The 20,983-nt window shown below is 35.1% G+C and overlaps 1 protein-coding gene across 1 annotated transcript in view; it reads left to right on the top strand.

The window, feature by feature from the left end:
* Window positions 1–20,983, top strand: part of NETO1 (neuropilin and tolloid like 1) — a 199,561-nt gene that overhangs the window by 119,919 nt on the left and 58,659 nt on the right. Inside the window, 4 exon segments of the mRNA XM_078153545.1 lie at window positions 4,360–4,401; window positions 4,513–4,640; window positions 14,588–14,737; window positions 14,739–14,817. Of these exon segments, the coding sequence (XP_078009671.1) occupies window positions 4,360–4,401; window positions 4,513–4,640; window positions 14,588–14,737; window positions 14,739–14,817 (399 nt within the window).

Below are 20,983 nucleotides of genomic sequence, written 5' to 3'. Positions count from 1 at the left end.
GTGCTCTGGTCTATGAGTGACCACAAGCACTCTTTTCTCCCTTGGAACTGTGAGGGTATTCTCTTCACAGCCACTACAAGCTCCATTGTGCCAGTGCTCCTCATCCCCCAGGACCACCACCAAGAACTGTGAACCACATCCAAGCATGGGCAAAGCAAGAGAATCCTGCACCAGTAGAGAGATCCCTGCAATCCCCCTCTGATCAGCCACTCAATTCCCCCTCACTCTGTGAGCCAGAAGATCAGGAGGCAGCTGCCACCCCAAGGACAAGTTTGGGAACTGGAGCTGAGACCCTGTGCTCCTCTCTCACAACCACAGAAACAGTTTTTCCCACTTACCTTCTGAGTTGCCTTTGTCCTTCATGGTTTGAGAATCAGGAAACCACCCCAGCTGCCTGTGATTCAGTCCTCTGAGGCCTGCTCCATGTTCACTGTGGCCTTTGTGCCCACACCAAACTGTGCTCCTCTTCCCAACCAGTGTGATATACCTTTCCTGATCAACCATCTAGGTTGTCTTGGGCTGGAAATTTGTTTCACTCTGCCTTTTTGTGGGTTCTGCTGTTTTAGAATTTGTTTAGAGCCATTTTTATAGGTATTTGGAGGGGTTTGGGGAAGAGCTCAAGCACACCACTGCTTTTACTCCACTATCTTGGCTTCACCCTTGGTGGATTCTTTAAATGCCTATTTTGTCCTCTGGTTCTAGGACATCAGAGCAGTTTTCCTTGGTAATTTCTGGAAGGTGCTGTTGAGGTCCTCCTTTTGATTATGACTTTCAGGTAGTCCAATGATTCTGATATTGCCTCTCCTAGATCTGTTTTCCAAGTCAGTCTTTCTTTTCCCTTCAGGTATTTTACATTTTCTTCAATTTTTTTTCATTTTTTTGAATTTATTTGATTGATTCTTGATGTCTCATAGAATCATTAGCTTCTGATGCCCAATTCTAAATTTTAATGAGTTAATTTCCTCAATTAGCTTTTGTACTCTCTTTTCCATTTGTCCAATTGTACTTTTTTTTTAGGCAATTGAGGTTATGTGACTTGCCCAGGGTCACACAGCTAGTAAGTGTTAAGTGTTTGGTCTAAGGCCAGATTTGAACTCAGGCTTTCCTGACTCCAGGGAAGGTGCTGTATCCACTGCGCCAACTAGCTGCCCCTCAGTTGTACGTTTTAAGAGTTGTTTTCCTCAATGGATTTTTGCATCTTCTTTTTCATTTGTTCAATTTCTGTCTTAAGCAGTTTTCCAAGCTGTTTACTCTTTTTTTTCTATACTTCTCTTGCATCCCTCTCATTTCTTTTCCCATTTTTTTCTTCTACTTCCCTTATATGAATTTTAAGCTCCTTTTTGAGCTCTTCCATGATTTCTTTCTGGGCTTGAAACCACTTCCCATTTTTCTTTGGGGTTTTGCTCATAGGTGTTTGACATTGTTGTCCTTTTCTGAATTTATGTCTTGTTCTTCCATCTCAGCATAATAACTTTGTCAGATTCTTTTTTTGTTGTTTTTTGCTGATTTTTTTTTGTTCATTTTACTTTCTTCTAAATGTGAGCTCTGTACCTGGGGTGGAAGGGGTGCTGTCTCAGGCTTCTTGTTCCAGGGACTGCTGGTCCTGGCTATTTACCTGGTGATGCACTGATATTGTCCTGAGGCCCTGGGGGACTCTCATGTCTGGTGCTGTGCTAAAGGGGTGGGGTGTGGGTGAATGGCACTGCTGGAGAGTGTAGGGGTCTGGCAGCTTTCTCAGACTGAGCTGGGGTCCTGCTGGTGGTGTCTGGAATGTTCTGAGTTCCAGTGGGGTGTTTCTGCCTTTCCCCAGGGCTACACTGAAGCATGTGGAGGTCTGGCCACTGGAGGATATCTGTTTGGCTGGGACTACACTAAAGTACATGGTGTTTTTTGGAACTGGAATCTGCTGGTCCCCCCTGACTAAGCTAAGGCACATGAAAGGGTCCTGGTGTTGGCATTTTCCTGCTCCACCACAATTGGGCTCAGGATCTCATAGTGATTTGCTGAGGTGAGACTTGCTACTAGCTAACTGGGAGGCTTCCTGTCCTGGAATGTGCTCCCCTTTTACTTGAGTGAGACAGACCTTTCTTGCCAATCTTCCAAGTTTCTTGGGCTAAAAGATTGTTTTACCCTATCTTTTTGCTGGTTCTGTTGTTTCAGTATTTGTTTTGGAGTTCTATTTTATGGTTGTTTGGAGGTGAATATAGAAGAGTTACAGTGATTTACTGCTTACTCCACTATCTTGGCTCCTGGAATGAATTTTTTATGAACCCTGTCCTTAACCTATCAATACCTAAGTGTTGCCAGACCCCTACTCTGAATCTTTCCCACCTTCTCTCTCTTACTTAATGATGAAATAGAACTGAAGAATGTCATAGAACCAGGCTTGACATTCACTGCATATTTATGTTATGCAATTTAAAATAGGCCCTGTTTTAGAGTTGAGCAGTAGAAATGGATTTCAGACTATGTTGGTTCAAATTCCACTTCAGACACTAGATGTATGTCCCTGTGCAAATCACTGAACCTCTTTGGGCCATAGATTCTTCATCTATAAAATCAGGGGATTGGACTTCATTATCTCTAAGTTCTCTTCTACCTTTAAATCTTTGACAGTGTGAGGCCTTATCTAAAAAGATATCCATGTGAGTGAAGAGAAGGTGATGGGTGCTAAACATGTGGAGGAAGCCAAATGGACACTGTTTGGCAACTGATATGATGTGGGGGATGAAGAAGAGAGAAGGGTAAAAGATGATCATGTGGTTTTGAGCCTAACTGATCTGGAAAGTGCCATCAACAAAAATAGGGAAGTTGGGAATGTGATTGTGTTTGGGGAAACAACAGTGGACACTGCAGAGCACTCGACACAGTATTTGATAATTTTCCTATCTTCGTGTTTTGGATTTTTTTTTTTTTGTTTTTACTTTGGTATGGACATACAGTAAATTTTATTTTTGCTAAAGATGAAAAAACAGCTTGTTTATAAACTTACAAAGTACTTGAGATGCATAGCTTTTCAAAATCATAGAAGAAGAATTAGGCTTAGTCTAAATAGGTGAAATAACTAATCCTTGGTATTCTAAATCATTCATTTCACCTATTGTAATGACTTCTGCAGCTAAGTAGCCTGTTGATTTGACCAGAAATATCAGTAATAAAGATAACTGAATTAATCACATCTGCCATTCAGTTGATGGCTACACACACACACACCCTGAAATCTGAGGCCATCTCCAGTCATCCTGACAACTCGTACCATCTCCAGTCATCTTGATCTATATCTTGACACTGCACCCAGATGACTCAGGAAAAGAAAGTGAGGCTGGTGACTTTACACAGCCCTCCCTCACTTAAATTCAATTCATTTTCGAGCCATGACATCATCTTCCTGATGTCATGGTCCTCTTTGAGAATGAAGGACAAACAACGGCAACATCATCCATCATCATCAACAACAACTACAACAGTAAACAACACACACACACACACACACACACACACCTCCCTAATACCTAGAAATAATCTTTTATTAAACTATTCTAATTTGTTTTATATTTAAGTTCAACAGTCTCATTTGAATAGTGTATGCTAAAGTGTTCATTTTTGTAAGCTGTATATTTTGTGGGAATTTTGTGAAATAAATTCAACTTAAGTATTTTAACTAAACCATACATGGAAAAATGTGATGTAGTGAGACTAGCACTGGAGGAACAGAAATTTGGGATTTCTCTATATTGGCTACAATTGCCACATAGGCTGGATAGTGTGTCTTGAGGCAAGGGAAATGATCCCTCAGGTTATGAATGCCAAACTTGAGATTCCATTAGCACAATCGTAAGCTGAAACAGGGCACAAATATTTATACTGTCCTTAACCAGAAACAAACAACAACAACAACAACAACAACAACAACAACAAATATCATGTATGGAGTATCAGAACATAGTCTATGTAAGTGACTATTGGAATAAGGCTGACCCAGTGACTTGGCAAGGCAAATATGTGTAGAATATGTATTACTTTTATTACCTTTGACTGCTTTTGGTTAGAGTTCATAAGAACACATCAAAATGCCATACATGTTTGACACTTAACAACACTATATTTAGGTGATGAAGTCAAGAAGCAAAAAGACTTAAAGAAGAGAATTTCTTTGAAGTTGAGAAAGTCTTTAAATTTTGACATAAATCAGGTACAAATTAAATTTTAAAATTTTCCTTTTTTAATGGCTATTTAATTTAACAAGATATAGTGATTCTTTTAGATAGTTTCCTGAATTATTGAGCGGAATATTTTTATATATTACTTTCATTAAAAATACAGAATAGGACTAATTGTTTTTTTTTCCTCAATTTTAAGATCCTGACTTTAAGGACCTTGGAGTTTTGAAACCATTACCAGGTTGGTATACTAGATACTTCATGATATCCCAAGGTCTTGATTTTTGTTTTAGAAAATATTTCTGGGTTGTTATTGAAGTTCCCTTTTTTGTTTCTTTGGTATTTTATTTAGTGTGTGAGTTTGAAATGGGCGGACCTGAAGGAATTGTGGAATCTGTACAAATTATGAAGGAAGGAAAAGCTTCTGCCACTGAGGCAGTTGACTGTAAATGGTACATTCGAGCCCCACCACGATCCAAGGTCAGTCTTCCATCCCACTACCGACTGGAAAGTCAGTTTACAAATTGGCTTTACTAACCACCGACTATATATTGTGTATTTCTTTGAAAAAGAGGTGGAGGTAATGAGTGCTTTTAAAATTCCACTTCTAATTTGAACTTGCAAACTATTTTATTTCTACTTTGGAAAGAAATTTGTCATCTCTCAATTGTCAAAGAAACTTATGGACTGATAGTGTGCCAAAGTGATAATTTTGTAATGTAGATAATAGCCCATAAAATAACCTTATCTATTTGGCTTAGAATAGGTAAAAAGTTCACGAATCCATTATGGTCCTGATAATTTTGCTCTTTATTGTTAGAGTTTTATCATTACATTTGAATATAATGTGACCTAAACTAATTTATTGAATTGAAAATGTTAATGCAGCCATGCTTATTTACCTATGATATTGCCATGATTTCAGGGGAAATTCCTAGGATACGTAATTTTAAGTCATTGTTGGTAAAGCAGCTTCATTTTTTTTTCTTTTTATCAATCCTTAATTGATTTAAATTATAGCTAGGTGTCCATAATTATTTAGATTTGTGATTGATTGTTGTTTTTTATTATGTTACACCTCTTATCACTTTTTGATAGTAATTCCTAGTATTGATATACTGGGTATTTTTTTCAAAAACAATTTCAGAATTATAGGTGTCTATTACCTTTATATCATCTATCTAGTATTGGGTTTTTGTTTATGTGTGTATGTGTACAGAAAGATGCAGATATTATTTCTTCCATTATTTACAAATGTGACCAATTAACCCAATAAACATTTATTTAGTGTCTATTATGTGCAAGTCATTACAACCAATGCCAGGAAAATAAACATTTATTAAGTATGTAGCAGCTATAGGTGACAGATGGGATGTATCAAAGAGCTTAAAGTTAAGAAAGAAAAGTTAAACAAATATCAAATAACTCTGATGCACACAAGAGTAAGATAAATGCAAAGGAGAGATACAAGTATATTATTATTACAAATCCAATATGTGAGAGTAAGATAAAGTATCCTGGAGGAAGTAGTATCTTTGGTGGGACTTTAGTTGTATCTTGAAGCTAGGAAGGTGAGTCAAAAAAAAATAGGTGGAGGCGGAGGAAGAAGAAGTCTAATCCAGGCAGCATATAAAAAGTCAAAGGACTGAAAGCAAACAGGCAAGAATGTGGGAAAAAATGTAGTCCAGTTTGACTAAGAAAATAGACCACATGTAGTGGAACAGTATGAAATAAATGTGGAGCTCCATGCCAGTTTGAAGTTACACAGGGTTACATTAAATGTTTTTGAAATAGACAAGTATCATGAGCCATAGAAATATCTTAGGAATATTAATCAGATTACTATCTGACTTATGGATTGGGGAAAGGATGGCATAAAGGTAGGAAGACAAATTAAAAGTCTATTCCAATAGTCTAGTCAGAAAGAGTTGAGTGCCTAAACTGCATTGATTTAGTGAGAGCAGAGAAAAGAGAGTTACAAGACATAATGCTGAAATAGAAATGAAAAGGACCAGATAACTTTTTGGATTTGTAGTGTAACAGACACGGAATAGATGAAGATGACTCCAAGGTTGAGCCTGGGATACTGCAGTGTTGGTGGTATTGCCACTAATCAAAGTATAACATTTAGGGAAATGTGTGTGTGTGTGTGTGTGTGTGTGTGTATACACACATATACACATATATACATATATGTGTGTGTGTCTGTCTGTATATGTGTGTATATATACATACAATATATACATGCATAAATGTATATGTATGTATAAAATATGTAAATGCACGCACGCGCGCGCACACACACACACACACACACACACACACACACACACACACATAAAGGGAGGACAAAAAAGAGGCATGCCAACTTCTGTCGACATGCCTGGGAAGCATTCCTACCTCACATCCACACTTAAGTATGTTCAGCTTTATTTTGATATAAGCTACTCTCTATACACACACACACACATACCCATACATATATAAACACATACACAGAAATATATACATATATAATATACACATATGTATGTTCGCATATATACACACAAAGTACAAACAACTAAATAGATACTATAGGGATATATATTCTATCTATCTGTCTATCTATTTACCCATTTATAGAGTATTTAGCTAGCAATTTACATGTTGTCTCCCCCATTACAAAGTATACTACTTGAGGATAGGAACTATTTTTTATACCTTTGTACCCCCAGTGTTTACTAGAGTGCCTATCACATAGTAAGCAAATAATTAACAAATGCTTGTTGACTCAATTTTACTATATGTGAATATATAAGTACTTAATAAAAGTTTGTTGGCTTGATTTTATTATATATATATATATATATATATGTATATATATATATATGTATATGTATATAATATTTGGAAAGTAAAGAAGAGATAAGATTAACTAACTTGCCCAAATTTATACAATTATGAGAGCAGGGATAATTTATCCTATAATCTAGCAAACACTTATTAAACACCTACTATCTACCATGAACTGTGCTAAGCATTGGGGATACAATTAATAAAAAGAAAGACAGTTCCTTCCCACAAGATGTTTATAATGTAATGGGGGAGATAATACAAAAAAGGGGGAAGAAAAGGAGAGTGGTTGAGTGCAAGGGCTCTATGGGAATCTTGTTCTGTGGAGTTGAAACAAGGAAGAGCTGAAGATGTAAAGTAGAATGAGCTAAGAGTCCACTTTCTGCCCTTTATAAAGGAAAGTATTGGGAAGAATTTAGTACTGCATCCTCCAGTCCTTCAATCAGAGGGGAGGGGAGACTGCCAGAAGTGGTATTAATTAAGGTTTGAGTTAGCAAATGATGTGCTTAACCTGAGAAGGGCATCTTGTTCCCAGGAGTTGAAACCAGGAAGAGCAATGGATGCAAAGTGGATTAGAACTTTTTTTAAGACTTTATCTAAGTATTAAGTATTGGAGCTATGCTGGAGTTGTAAGGCCACCTCCAGTTGTACAGGGAAATTCAATATATATTTTTTTCACATATTTTTTTTCCTTTTAAAACCAGGTCTCTGAAATGCATGAAAAATAGGAAAGTGAACACAGATAAACCAGCCTCTGACTGCAAGTGTGCCTTTGTTAGCAGGTGGACAAATCTGCCAAGGATCACTTACTATGCCATTATCTTGACATTAGAAGGTCACTTTGGTAAACAACCTAAATTCTTTATATAGCACTGGGTGTAACATCAATGAACAAATGCATCAATAAAATTCATGAAGTATCTACTATGTATCTACTTTCATTAAATACTGTAGATACACATCCAAAACCAATATTACATCAGAATATGCAAGTATAGTATTTAAAGTTCTGTCATATACCCCAGAGGGCAGAGGAAATGATTCTTCCTAAAAATTGGAGAATCGATGATGTCTTACATGTTAACACACCAAATAGGGAAGAAAGGTGAAATGATATAGTCTAACAAAGGCAGTGTGGCCTGCTGGAGAGAACATGAGAATTAAAATCAAGGGACTTATTATCAAACTCTGGTTTAACCACCTAGCTGTATGGGTTGGGCAGTTGTGTCTGGATTGGGCATGTCACATAATATCTTTGGATTAGTTTTCAGTCCATGCAAAAAGAGGTTGATCAGTTCCCTAAGGGAACTTTTAGCTCAAAATTGTATGAGACTTGAGATTGATCATGCCTTGAATTATAACCATTGTAAAATAGCCATGTGCAAGAAAGATGTATGCATAAACAATTTCATTCTAAATCCCTGTCAATGAAGGATTTTTTAAAAGGACATTTTGCTAGAGAACAGCAGGGGCCCTCCTCCCTGCTTATCATTATAACTAACTTTTGCTGTCAAGCAGTTTTCAAAAAAGAGTATATACCCACGCCCCTTCCCTTATGCTAGTAAATAGACTGTCTTTTGTATAATCCCAGGGCAGTAAAATGGAACGTACCTGTCTGTTATACTGCTTGGCATTCTATGACCCAAAGAGAAAGTTACCTGCAGAGCTAGACAAAGATGACTATACTGTGACAGACTTTTTCTGTTAAATTAAAGGTTAGAGGATAAAAAATGGCACTGGATTAACTGGTGAGCAAACCAGGAGCTTGAGATCACCAGGATGGGCTTTCTGTATTTGTAAGATTGCTTTTAAAAATAGAATATTTCAAGGTATAGTGATTAATATTGAAAATACTTCAGTTTTTACTTTTCTTTTGATTATACAGTAGGTCACAGTTAATATTGGAAAACTAGGCAGTATTATTGCTCAAGAGGAAATAAAGACTAATTAAATATGACAATGTATTATCTGTGACAAGCTGTTTTACAGTTTTATATATATATATATATTTATATATATATATATTCATACGTATATACATACATATTTATATACTTATGTGTGTGTGTATATATATACATATACATATAGGGGTGTGTGTGTGTGTGTGTGTGTGTATACCTACACACAGGCACATGATATCTATTGCGGATATTAAGATTGTACACTGTAAGTTTGGACTTCTGGAGAAGATTCATTCTCCTTAAAAAGAGAAAGATCCAAATGATTTCTAAGAATATGAAAATGAAATAATTACTTTCATATAACAGATTTTGGCAGAATCAAATCTCAAACATAAGATTATTTCTCAAATGAAATCAGTATTTAGTGTTCTATGTACAAATCCTGCTGCAACATTTGAATGAAAATGATCAAATTAATATAAAAGATTAATTGGCCCAATGCTCCAATATTTGAATGACTTCTCATTTCTTTGGTCTGGGTACTGACTTTACTAATGCAGGTTGCAACCTATACCTCTTAGTAGATGATCTTCATAGGTAATTTGGTCCTAAACTTTTCATCACCTTCTGGTGACTAACCTTCTGGTTCTTAGTGGCATGTCCAAAAAGAGAGGCCTGAACTGGATACCAAGGAGTCCTTGTAACTCTAAAATTCTATGAGAATTTGAAGCAAGAAATACCTAACATACTTGGTGATCCTTGGATAGTATACATAGAATTTGTCACCAATATTGCTCGCAGTCCTCTGTCTTGGTAGAATCTGCCACAGCTTGTGCTCTGGTGGCATGGTTTTCATGAAGGCCCAGGGTTGCATCCAAGCCACGATAAAGTATTTGACGATGATTTTAATGGAGGTAAATGAGGGATTTTTTTCAAAATGTTGCACTTCTACTTTATCCTGAATGAGATTTTTCCCCTTCTTTTATAATTCTGCAGTTTTATGATTCTACTATATATTCTGTGAATCATTTAGAATGAATTTGAATCCCTATATATGCCAAAATTTCATTATCAAGTTCTCTGCCATTATGGGAACATTGGCATAGTACAAGTCCTTATTGCTTCATAAGTTTCTATGCCTTTTCAACATTGATATGATCATTCTGAATTCTACCCTTGACAAGACTGTAGTTTTGATATTTTCCAAAAATATTAAAATGTCCCTGCTACTGATCTTTCTGGAGAAAAATGCTAGGGTGTGGCATGGTGTAGCCTGTTTCAATGATAAAGGGAAATGGGGATATTATTTTCCATCATCTTCAATAAGAGTGTTTTACCTCTGACATAGTCTATAAGCACAGACCCAAAGACATTATTCCAAATGATTATATAAATATTAGACAGCTTCTGGTATATTTAGTTTTTGTTGTTGTTGAGTTATTTTGGTCATATCTGAGTCTTTATGCTCCCATTTGGGGTTTTCTTGACAAAGATATTGGAGTGGTTTCATGGTTTCCTTCTCCAGCTCATTTTACAGGTGAGGGAACTGAGGCAAATGGGCTTAAGTAACTTGTCCATGGTCAAACAACTGGTAAATATCTGAGGCTGGATTTGAACAGAGGAAGATGAGTCTACCTGATTCCAAGCCCAGTGCTCCACACACTAAGCCACCTAGCTATCCACATATTTAATTTTAATTTACATTAAATTAGCTGGGACAATTATCAGATAACTATCCTAAATAATCACTTATCTATATATCATCCTGCAGGGAAGGTAAAAAAAAAAAGAACAATAAGAGAAGCTGAAAATATGCTTCTATTTGTGAATGTACTGCTTGGTAAATGAATTTCTAGTTTTATTTGCTTTGTACATTAAAAAATTATTCTCTTCCCTCCACACTATGGTTTGATTATTAAGTCAGATACTGCTGGATATCATTTAAATGTTCTGGAGCTCTTCATGATCTGCTTAATCTATCATTTTGTCAGTTCAAACCTCTGGTGATTGATTAAAAAGAAGAGCTCATCAAAAGTGATTCACTGTGCAGAGATTATAATCTGACTGTTTTACTGAAGTTAAATATTATTCACAGTTTATCATCATTCCTTTTCTTCAATATGGATGCAGGAAAGCTTTCTCTTATTCTCTAATTTAAGTTTGTTCTTTTTTAATACCATGTAGTAGGTATTTTTTTTCCTTTATTGTGATCTCCATCCTTTAAGGTGACATGATAATTATTAAATCATAATGTTATAATGGGTACAGATTATATGTGGCACAGCTGTGGAGAAGCTTTATCATTTCTATTGCTAATGGCACTTGGCATTGCAGAAATATAGCAGATTTCAGTAAAAACTAATACCCTCCTAGTGTGCTGCATGATGTTTTTCAAATGACTAAAGATCAGTATTTAAAATGATTTCATTAAGCCCAACAGGAAGAGAATATATAAAAAAAGGCAGAAACTGGCTATTCATTGAACCTCTGAAATCGTGTCCTTTTAAAAAAAATAAGAATGACCTTTAAATAAAGAATGCGTGTAAACTTTAGTAATTAAATTTAAAAGAATATAAATAAATCAGCTATGATAGAAAATATAGAAATTTCTATAGTAAAACTAAATGGATAGCAGGATTATATTCTACATATTCTCATACCATCTCTTTTAGAACTACCCTTTATAAAGAATGATCTTTGGCTTATAGAATTTCAGGGAATTCATTTACTGCCAGGGAATACTTTTTCCTGAATTTTTTATAAATCCCTCTTACATTGTGATATTCACTGTGCTTGAGCTCTTTTGAGGTAATGGGAACTATATGTCATTTTTTTTTCCCTTAAGGTTGCAACATTTCTTGACATGGACAATGAAGAACTTGTTAATCAAATACTTCATTTCAATAAGAATATACAGCAAATGTTCTATTAATGACAAGTTGGGTAAATATAGTAATAACTGGCTAGAGGAAATGTGAAGTTGTGGAGAGAGAGCCAGTCTAGTGTCAGAAACACTAGGTAGACTCTAAATTACAGTGCAAAGTTAGAGAACTGCAGATTAAAAGGATATTGAAGGATATCTAGTCCAACTCCCTCATTTTAAAGATGAGGTAATGGTAAGCCTAGAGAAATAAAATCACTTGTCCAAGGTTATTGCCTTAGTTCCTCACTTAATCTTCTGTACGTAGATCTTAGTTTTGAATTGTAAGTCTTCGAAAATCCTTAGGGGAAAAATAGTGCATATTTAATATTAGTTTCAGATTTCAGTGGTTTCTTTGCACAACATTTCAAAAATAGAGCTGATTGCTTGTTTTGTGACATTCTTCTTTGCATGACTGCATTCTTTGTAGACATGGTAGTTTCATTAAGAGTTCATAAATCAAGCCGAATTCATCTTCTTGTAGTATTTCAAAATCTAAATATATCTTTTACCTTCCTTATACGTTGTTCATTTTTCAGTTGTGTCTGACTCTTTGTGACCCCATTTGGGGTTTTCTTGGCTTGTCATTTCCATCGCCAGCCCATTTTATAGATGAGGAAACTGAGGCAAACAGGTTTAGGTAACCTGCTTAGTCACACAGCTAGTAAGTGTCTGAAATTAGATTTGAACTCAGGAAGAATAATCTTCCTGACTCCAGGCCTGGCAATCTAACCACTGTGCCATCTAGCTGTTCCTTCCTTATGTAGAGAAGATTTAATACTGCTATGCCAAAAATTCATAGATTTTTAGATGTTGTTAAAGATGTTGGAAGACTGTTTTTCTTCTTTTAACAACATATTTAAACTTCTTTCCTTTGTAGGTAGCAGGATGATACGTAGGAAATAATACAATAAAATTAGTGTTGGATTTAACATTTCATGAGATTATAATATCTTGAAGCCAATTAGACTGTCTGGATTTTAAATTGCATAGATAGGAAATATGAACTGGACATCTTAACAGCTATGTAGATACTTTGATAAATGCTAACAGGAGACTATTTAGTCCAAGTGGATCACTAGCAGATTATGAGTAAGAAATAATAAGCTATTTGATAAAATAAAGCAACTGATATTCAAATTGGTCTGGAAATTATTAAATAACAATTCTCAGGGGAAATTTCAGAACTCTACATTTATGTAACTTAATTTTTATTCCACTTCCAGGAATTTGGAAATTGTGCATCAACCTCAACTTGGATTTTTTTCTAATATTTTTAAAGACTTGTGAAAATGTATGCTATAATAAAATAAAATTCAGTCTTGATTAATCTTTCTATATGAACCTTTAATTATCTAAGAAATAAAGATGGGCATTTGATCAAATTGAACTTCACTTATATTTCTTCATCATTAAGAAGACATGGAATGTTTTACTTGTCGTATCATCATAGTTTGTTATAAGAAACACATGCCTCTGAATTTTATTGTACTTCCCACAAAATTTTTCCCCAATATACATGGGACATTTTTATTCTAAGTATTAGATTTTAAGCATTATTACATATAATCTCTTATAAAGTTTAATGAAAACCTATTACCATTTATACGATGGCTTTAAAGACTGCAGAGGATAATTCATCTTTGGGGACAGAATTTACAACAAATACCTGACCTTTTCTTCGTATATTGAGAAAATTTAACCTGCTATAAGATGGATAAATGATTGTGTTAGATTCACATCTTATGAAACTCCACAAGAAATTACTATAAGAGAGATTTATATAGAATTATATCATAGCTAAGAATCCAATCTGCATTTAGCATGTTAACATATAATCCTCATTATATGATGATATCAGTCAGTATTAGACTAAGGGAAGATGTTGCCTGATATGTGGTAGACTGATTTCTTCACGTTAAGAAAAAGGAGGAATGAGAAAAGACATTTAGGCAATGCCCATGTGCCTCATGGCAGAATTGTTCCAGAGCCATGCCACCTTTACTTTTATTGGAATTGATTGGGTGTGGTTCTGACACAATTCTGCAGGCAGAATGGCAATGTTTGCAAGTCTCTTAATTGTAACAGCAGGTTAACAAACTTTGACTGATTGAATTTAGCTGAAGTTACAGGCTGAATGTCCCTTTACTTGTTCTGCTGTCGATTATGTATGCAATCATTTTTTAAAGAGCTCCTTGTTTTATTATTTAAAATCATAGGATGTCAAAATTGGAATGAATCTTAAAAATCATTTAGTACAACTTAAAGATTATTTAGTATGGTTCCTCTAATTTTGCAATAAATAGATTTTTTAAAAAAAAAATTTCTCTCCTGGTTTACTGTTTGACTCCTTAGTATATCAATATGTTCCATGGACCCATTTTCCTCTCCATTTCATGTTAAATGAGGATAATGGATATTTAACAAAGGCGATGCAGCAAATAAGTAAACATATTCATCGTAAAGTATGCTTCAAATATCAAGTGGCACATACATTTACATTATTAATAACACTGTTAGGGAAATAGCTTCAGAATAAGTAAATGACAAACCTTAGAAGATATCTGGATTTAAGGATTCTACTAGGGGAAATAATGTCAGGAGGATGCTTTGGAACAAATTCTGGATCTTGTGAATTGTTAGTTTCTCACACAATTATGAAACCTGATTAAAATCAACCGACTGTGTCTTTAAAATAAATGGAGGCAAGATTCTATTTACTGAAACACAACATTTTGATTTATGGGAATTATTTGACTTTTTTTCAGATTTATTTACGATTCTTGGACTATGAGATGCAAAATTCAAATGAATGCAAAAGGAATTTTGTGGCCGTCTATGATGGGAGCAGCTCGGTAGAGGATTTGAAAGCTAAGTTTTGTAGTACTGTGGCTAATGATGTGATGCTGCGCACAGGTCTTGGGGGTAATCCGAATGTGGGCAGATGAGGGCAGTCGAAACAGTAGATTCCAGATGCTCTTCACGTCTTTCCAAGAACGTAAGATTCTCTACACTTGATTGTCTGTCCTTCAAGTATGTTATATAATGCAAGCCTCATAAGCTGTTGATGGTGTTTTCTTCTTGCAGTTTGAACACGGCAAGGTATTCTGTAATAAGTTGTTAAAATCACCGAGTTCTATTATTCTGTTCATTTGTGTTATTTTGGCAGCTGACAGTCAAATATTACATTTCAATTGTTTGTATTAGACAATGTGTCATGCTCTTGCTTAAGATAGCTCACATCTTTCGTTGGGGAAATGACAACTTGTGTGGCTTTTGAATTACCTCTTTTGTAAAAGGCTTCTGATGAAGTATGAGTTAAGTTTTTAACCTGGATAAAAATGTTATTTACACTATTGTCTTTAGAAAGTTTCCATTTAGTCATATTCATCTAGCACTATCATTATTATGACTTAATTAGAACAGACAAAGAGAGATTTCTTAGAAAGAGAGCAAATGAACAAAATATCAAACAATGTATTAAGCTGCAAAGCTAGAGGGTTCAACATTTGTGCACTGAGATTAATAGGGAAGGAATAAATTTTGGAAATTTTTTTCCTCAAAAAATGAGAATTGATGTTAGTAGATTTCTTTGGAACATTCTTTAGAACCACTGGCTGTTAGATCACAGTGTTCTAGCCAGTGATCAGTAAAAGAGGGAAGCTTGACAAATATGATCATAAAGTCAGACTTAGGATTGCTGAAATAGGTAATATTGAACTAGAAAAGGGTAAGAGACTAAAAAGCAATAAAACAAAAAAAAGTCTTGGTTTATCATTAATGAGGAACGTCATGTTTGTTCATTTCTTTGTTTTTAAAAATAATAATAAGAGACTGAATCTATTATTGTTCATCTATGAATAAATATTTTATCAAACATTTTAAATATACTCATGCTACCCAGATTTTTAAGATCATCATCATCATATCCACCATTTATACAGTATTATGTGGTTTGCAAAACACTTTACAAATATTATCTCTTTTTTATTCTCACACCATCCTTGAGAGATAGATGCTATTACTATCCACATTTTAAAATGAGGAAACTGGGGCAGACAGAGATTAAATGACTTGCCCACAGTCACACAGCTAGTATGTTTCCAAAGTTAGATTTGAACTTGGATCTTCCTGACTCTAGGCCCAGTGCTATATCCATTAGTTATGCATCAGCGTCCAACCTTATAATATCTGAAGATCTGATGTATGCTTCCTATATTTCCATCTAAATCATTGACCAGAAATGTTAAATATAGTATATCTTCATTTCTATAGATGATTTGACTAAAGGTCTCGTGATTTTTCTCAATGCTTCACAGGTTCTGTGATTTCATCAATGTTGGAATGTATCCCAACAATGAACACTGCATCACTTTTAAGACTTGGTCAACTGTCTTCATGGATATCTATAGTCAAAATAATAAATCTCATGTATTCTCATGATGATGAAACTTTCCACACTTAGCTAGACTATTTCTTCTTTTAAAAAATTCATACAATCTATCATTGGGCCCATTTCTTAAAACTTTTTTTCTAGCTTAGTAGGATCTTCCACAGCTTGTGTTCTACTAATATAACTTTCAAAAACTCAAGGTTATCATAGTTACACTTAACAGTAGTACTTCATTTGACCAATTAAGTGATTATCAATGAAAGTTCATTGCAAATATAACTTAGAAATATATGTAGCATGATAGGTAAGTTTTTAGTTGATTCAAAAACGAAGGAAGAAAGGAAGGAAGGAAGGAAGGAAGGAAGGAAGGAAGGAAGGAAGGAAGGAAGGAAGGAAGGAAGGAAGGAAGGAAGGAAGAAGGAAGGAAGGAAGAAGGAGGAAGGAAGAGAGGAAGGGAGGGAGGAAGGAAGGAAGGAAGGGAGGAAGGAAGAGAGGGAGGGAGGGAGGGAGGGAGGGAGGAAGGAAGGAAGGAAGGAAGGAAGGAAGGAAGGAAGGAAGGAAGGAAGGAAGGAAGCATTTATTAAGCTTTTATTTTCTTCCAAACACTTTGAAAAGTGATAGGGATCAATATAAATACAAAAAACAAGGACAGCTTCTGTCCTTAAGAAGATTACTTTGTAATAGGTGAAAATAACATATACATGTATATATATGTATATATATATATATGTGTGTATATATGTATATATATGTATATATGTATATATATATATATATATGTATATATGTGTATATATGTGTATATATATATGTATATATATGTATACACACACACATATATATGTATATATATGTATACACACACACACACACACACACACACACACACACACACACACACACACATATATATATATATGCAGAGTAGAGTCTAGGGCATGGGATTTAGTTGTTAAAGTTATAGGAATGGTGAATGGAATCATAAGGGAGTAGATTAAAACAATATGTTGCACAACATCGGTGATATTGATTTGATTATAGTTCCTGAACATGCAAAGGGAGGGAGAAGGGATGGATCAACAAGTATGCACGTGCAACAAGGTGGCAGGCCAGGGAACAAAGTAAAATATAGCTGGAGCCTGTTTAGATATAGTGAAACATGTGTGGTAGCCACCAATGAGGACAGTAGGCTTCAGGGCAAAGTTTCCAAACATGAAAGGGTTATAACCTCCAGGGCATGATGTCTGGTCCTGGTACATAGCACCCTCTGGTGTCTTGGATATCTTCAGCTGCCAAGTGAAGGCTATGGACCCTTTCTTGGATTAATATTTTGAAATGCATTAGATAACATATTGTGAATAGGGTGGTAAAAGGTCTTAGGATTATATTTCTTAAAAATAAACTGAAGAAACCAGAAGTTTTACCTAGAGAAGATATGACACCTGTGTTCAAGTATTTAAAGGATTGTCTTGTAAAAGAAAGCATAACTCTCTTCTGTTTATCCCCAGAGCATGTAATGATGAGCAAAGGGTAGAAGTTTTAGAAAGGCCTATTACAGCTCAATTTAAGGAAATATTTTCTACTTGCAAAATGAAATGTATCCTTGAAAAGTGGTGAATTGTTTGTTATTGGAATTGTGCAAGTAGCATCTGAATTCTTCAGAGATGTGGAAGATCTTATCTCTAACTTGGTCCAAATGATCTCTAATGTCTTTTCTACCATTAATACCATAATTTTATGATTCATGAGTCTTGTTAACACAAACAAAATGGAGATTACTTCAGATTATATTATATTAAATATTTTTATTAATGTGAGTTTCAAAAGATAAAAGGGCAATGCATCGAGATTAAAAACTTTCTGAACCCTAATCATATAGGAGTATTCATTTTTGGAAAATTATCAGAAGAAAATATTCTTACTTTACCATATAACAGGTCAGTAATTTCTTCCAGGAAAAAAAAATGGTGCAAAAGGCAACTAACTCTCTATGTTCATGAATGGCTGATGAGCTGCCACTCTCTTCTGAGTGATGAGTATCAGCAGAGTGCATTCTCCCAATGTACTTCAACCCATAAATTTACCTATCAACTGTAAGCTAAAAGCCTAAACACATATTTTGTTGTTTCTGTCAAAAATCCCTTCTGAGTCATGTTATCTATACATTTTTACAGAGATGAATTTTCTACAGTAGTAAGAAATGTGCTGACTACTGCTACTACATACCTAAGATCAAAGTCTCTCTAAGATGAAACACTTTGGCTGTAGAGTGTTAAGTCTTTAATCAACACTTGGAAATAATCAGATCATCCAGACAGGGGACTGAATTTGCAAATCCTTCAGATATGCACCATTCTGAAAGCCAGAAAAGAGAAGGGAAAAAAACAGGGGACCATTCTGAAATGGGCAGTATGAATTCTTTATCAGGAATATCCGATGTAGAAACTAGGGACTTCTCTTCATCAGCTGGCACAGGTAGCATTTCGTTTTTCTGGTTGGTACCATCTTTCTGAACATTAGTAACTTAGTAAGTACTGCGTATTGCTGAATTTCCTTTAAGATAGGCAAGAAAATAAGAATAGTCAAGTAAGCTTTTGGATAGCAAGGCAGATTACAGCACTAGAAATGAGTGATCAGCTTCTGTATGACACAGATAATACAAAAGTATCCTTGCCATTTTAGCAACTCCTAAATATTCAGCAAATACTCTCCCCAGCTGAAGGTCAAACAAGGGTGGGAGGAAGTTTTTTTTTTAAATTTTTAGGCAATTGGGGTTAAGTAACTTGCCCAGGGTCACACAGCTAGTAAGTGTCAAGTGTTTGGTCTTCGGTCGGATTGGAACTCAGGTCCTCCTGACTTCAGGGCCAGTGCTCTATTCACTGGGCCACCTAGCTGCCCCCTGGGAGGAAGTTATTTAGTAGTAGTAGTACAGCAGCAGCAGCAGCACTAATATCTCAATATGTCCTAAAGTTGCTTTGGGTTATAGATCTTATCTTGGAATTTTAGTGTTAGAATGAGCCTTAGAAAGAGTTCAGTCCAATCTTTTCATCTGAATATTTAAGCACAATACACACACACACACACACACACACACACACACACACACACACACATACACACACACACACACACACACACACACACACACACACACACACAACCCCCCCCCAAAAAAAACCCTTAAGGTCAGAAAGGTAAAATTTCTCAGCCAAAGTTAGAGCCCAGGTCTCTAAAAGCCTTGTCTGCTATTCTTCCTCTCATACAATAATGCCTCTTTTATGAAGTCTCTTTTGCCACCTTAAGGATAGAACTATCAAATGTCACTACTTCCTATGACAATCACTATTTAAACTTATCTATCCTCAACTGCATTGTGGTCTAGGAATTATCACTGTCTTTAGCAAACACTGTGATGTATTCAGCTAATGACCCTATTGGAACTAATCCCTCATTGTTTGTTTCCATTTCTGTAACAATTATACCAGTAAGTGGATCTCTAATCACTTCATTTCATTTAATATCCAAAGAACTTAGGACTATGGGGGGAAAATGAACATTTAACTTAACTTTTAAATCTTGCAAATCATATATAAATGTGATGCAAGGTAGGTGGAACAGTTGATAGAGTGTTGGACTTTTCAGTCAGGAAGAGTCCAGTTCAAATTTTGCCTGGGACACTTACTAGTTTTGTGACTCTGAGCAAGTCATTTTATATCTGCCTGCCCTAGTTTCCTCTTCAATAAAAAAGGAATAATACTAACCTCTCAGGATTGTTGAGAGGATCAAATGATTAAAAGTGATTTGTAAAGCACTTTTACAACATCAAGATTCCAAATATATGCTAATTAATAGTAATAATTATTATTATTATAATAAAATGTGGATACTTAAATTTACAAGAGTTCAAAAGAGAAGTTGGAAGTGTGGTGCTGAGGGAGAATGTTATAGCTTATGCAAAGGTAATCAATTATAAGTTCCTCATTTTCACTAGAATTATCTTATCCATTTTCTATGCAGTGTGCATGTCTCATTTGAAAATAAAGTTTACCAACTTTGAAATATGCTCAAACTCAGTAATGAAAGAATGCTAAGAACACATAAAAAGGATCTCTGGCACTGTTACCTGTGTGGTGTTAGGCAAATAATCCACCCACGTTATGCTTCAGTTTCTTCACATAAGAATGAAAGGGCTGGAGTAGATGGCCTTGAATGCACCTTCCAACTTTAAATCCATGATGTTGTTATGATTCTATGTTGTTTACTCATTCAACTGAGTCTCAAAATTTTTTTCCATTGAACTGTTCCTATAAATATTATAGGTGTCACCTCCCCAATGTGCTAACTTTTCAATTCTCCCTTCTTTAACTCTGACAGTGATCATTGCCTTGATTTATGACAGATACACAGCCACCTACAGCTGCTGCTAAGAAATTTGTTTCAGAGTTATCATATCTATTTATGTTATAACTGCAAAGTAGGGTGGCAGCCTAAGCAGGAGTTTTAGAATTAGGAGAACATCTCACATTTATACGGCAGTTAATTTTTTTTCATAGATTGTATGTGGAACAAGTTTGATTTTCACTATTTTGTAGATGATGAAACTGAGACTTTGATAATTTAGTTGAATTCAGTAACAATAACCAAATATTTATGAAGTGCCTACTCTGTGAATGGCATGTTGCTAAGCAATGAGATTATAAAGAAAATTTTAAAGTGTCAGACCATTTTTAGAGGATTGTTTGGGGGTCTGGGAATTAAATTTTATCCAGGG

Source organism: Phascolarctos cinereus, unplaced genomic scaffold (assembly GCF_003287225.1).
Source record: "Phascolarctos cinereus isolate Bilbo 61053 unplaced genomic scaffold, phaCin_HiC Scaffold_4;HRSCAF=312, whole genome shotgun sequence".
Classification (NCBI taxonomy): domain Eukaryota; kingdom Metazoa; phylum Chordata; class Mammalia; order Diprotodontia; family Phascolarctidae; genus Phascolarctos; species Phascolarctos cinereus.
Note: the sequence above shows the minus strand (reverse complement) of the source record. Positions and strands in the feature narration are given on the sequence as shown.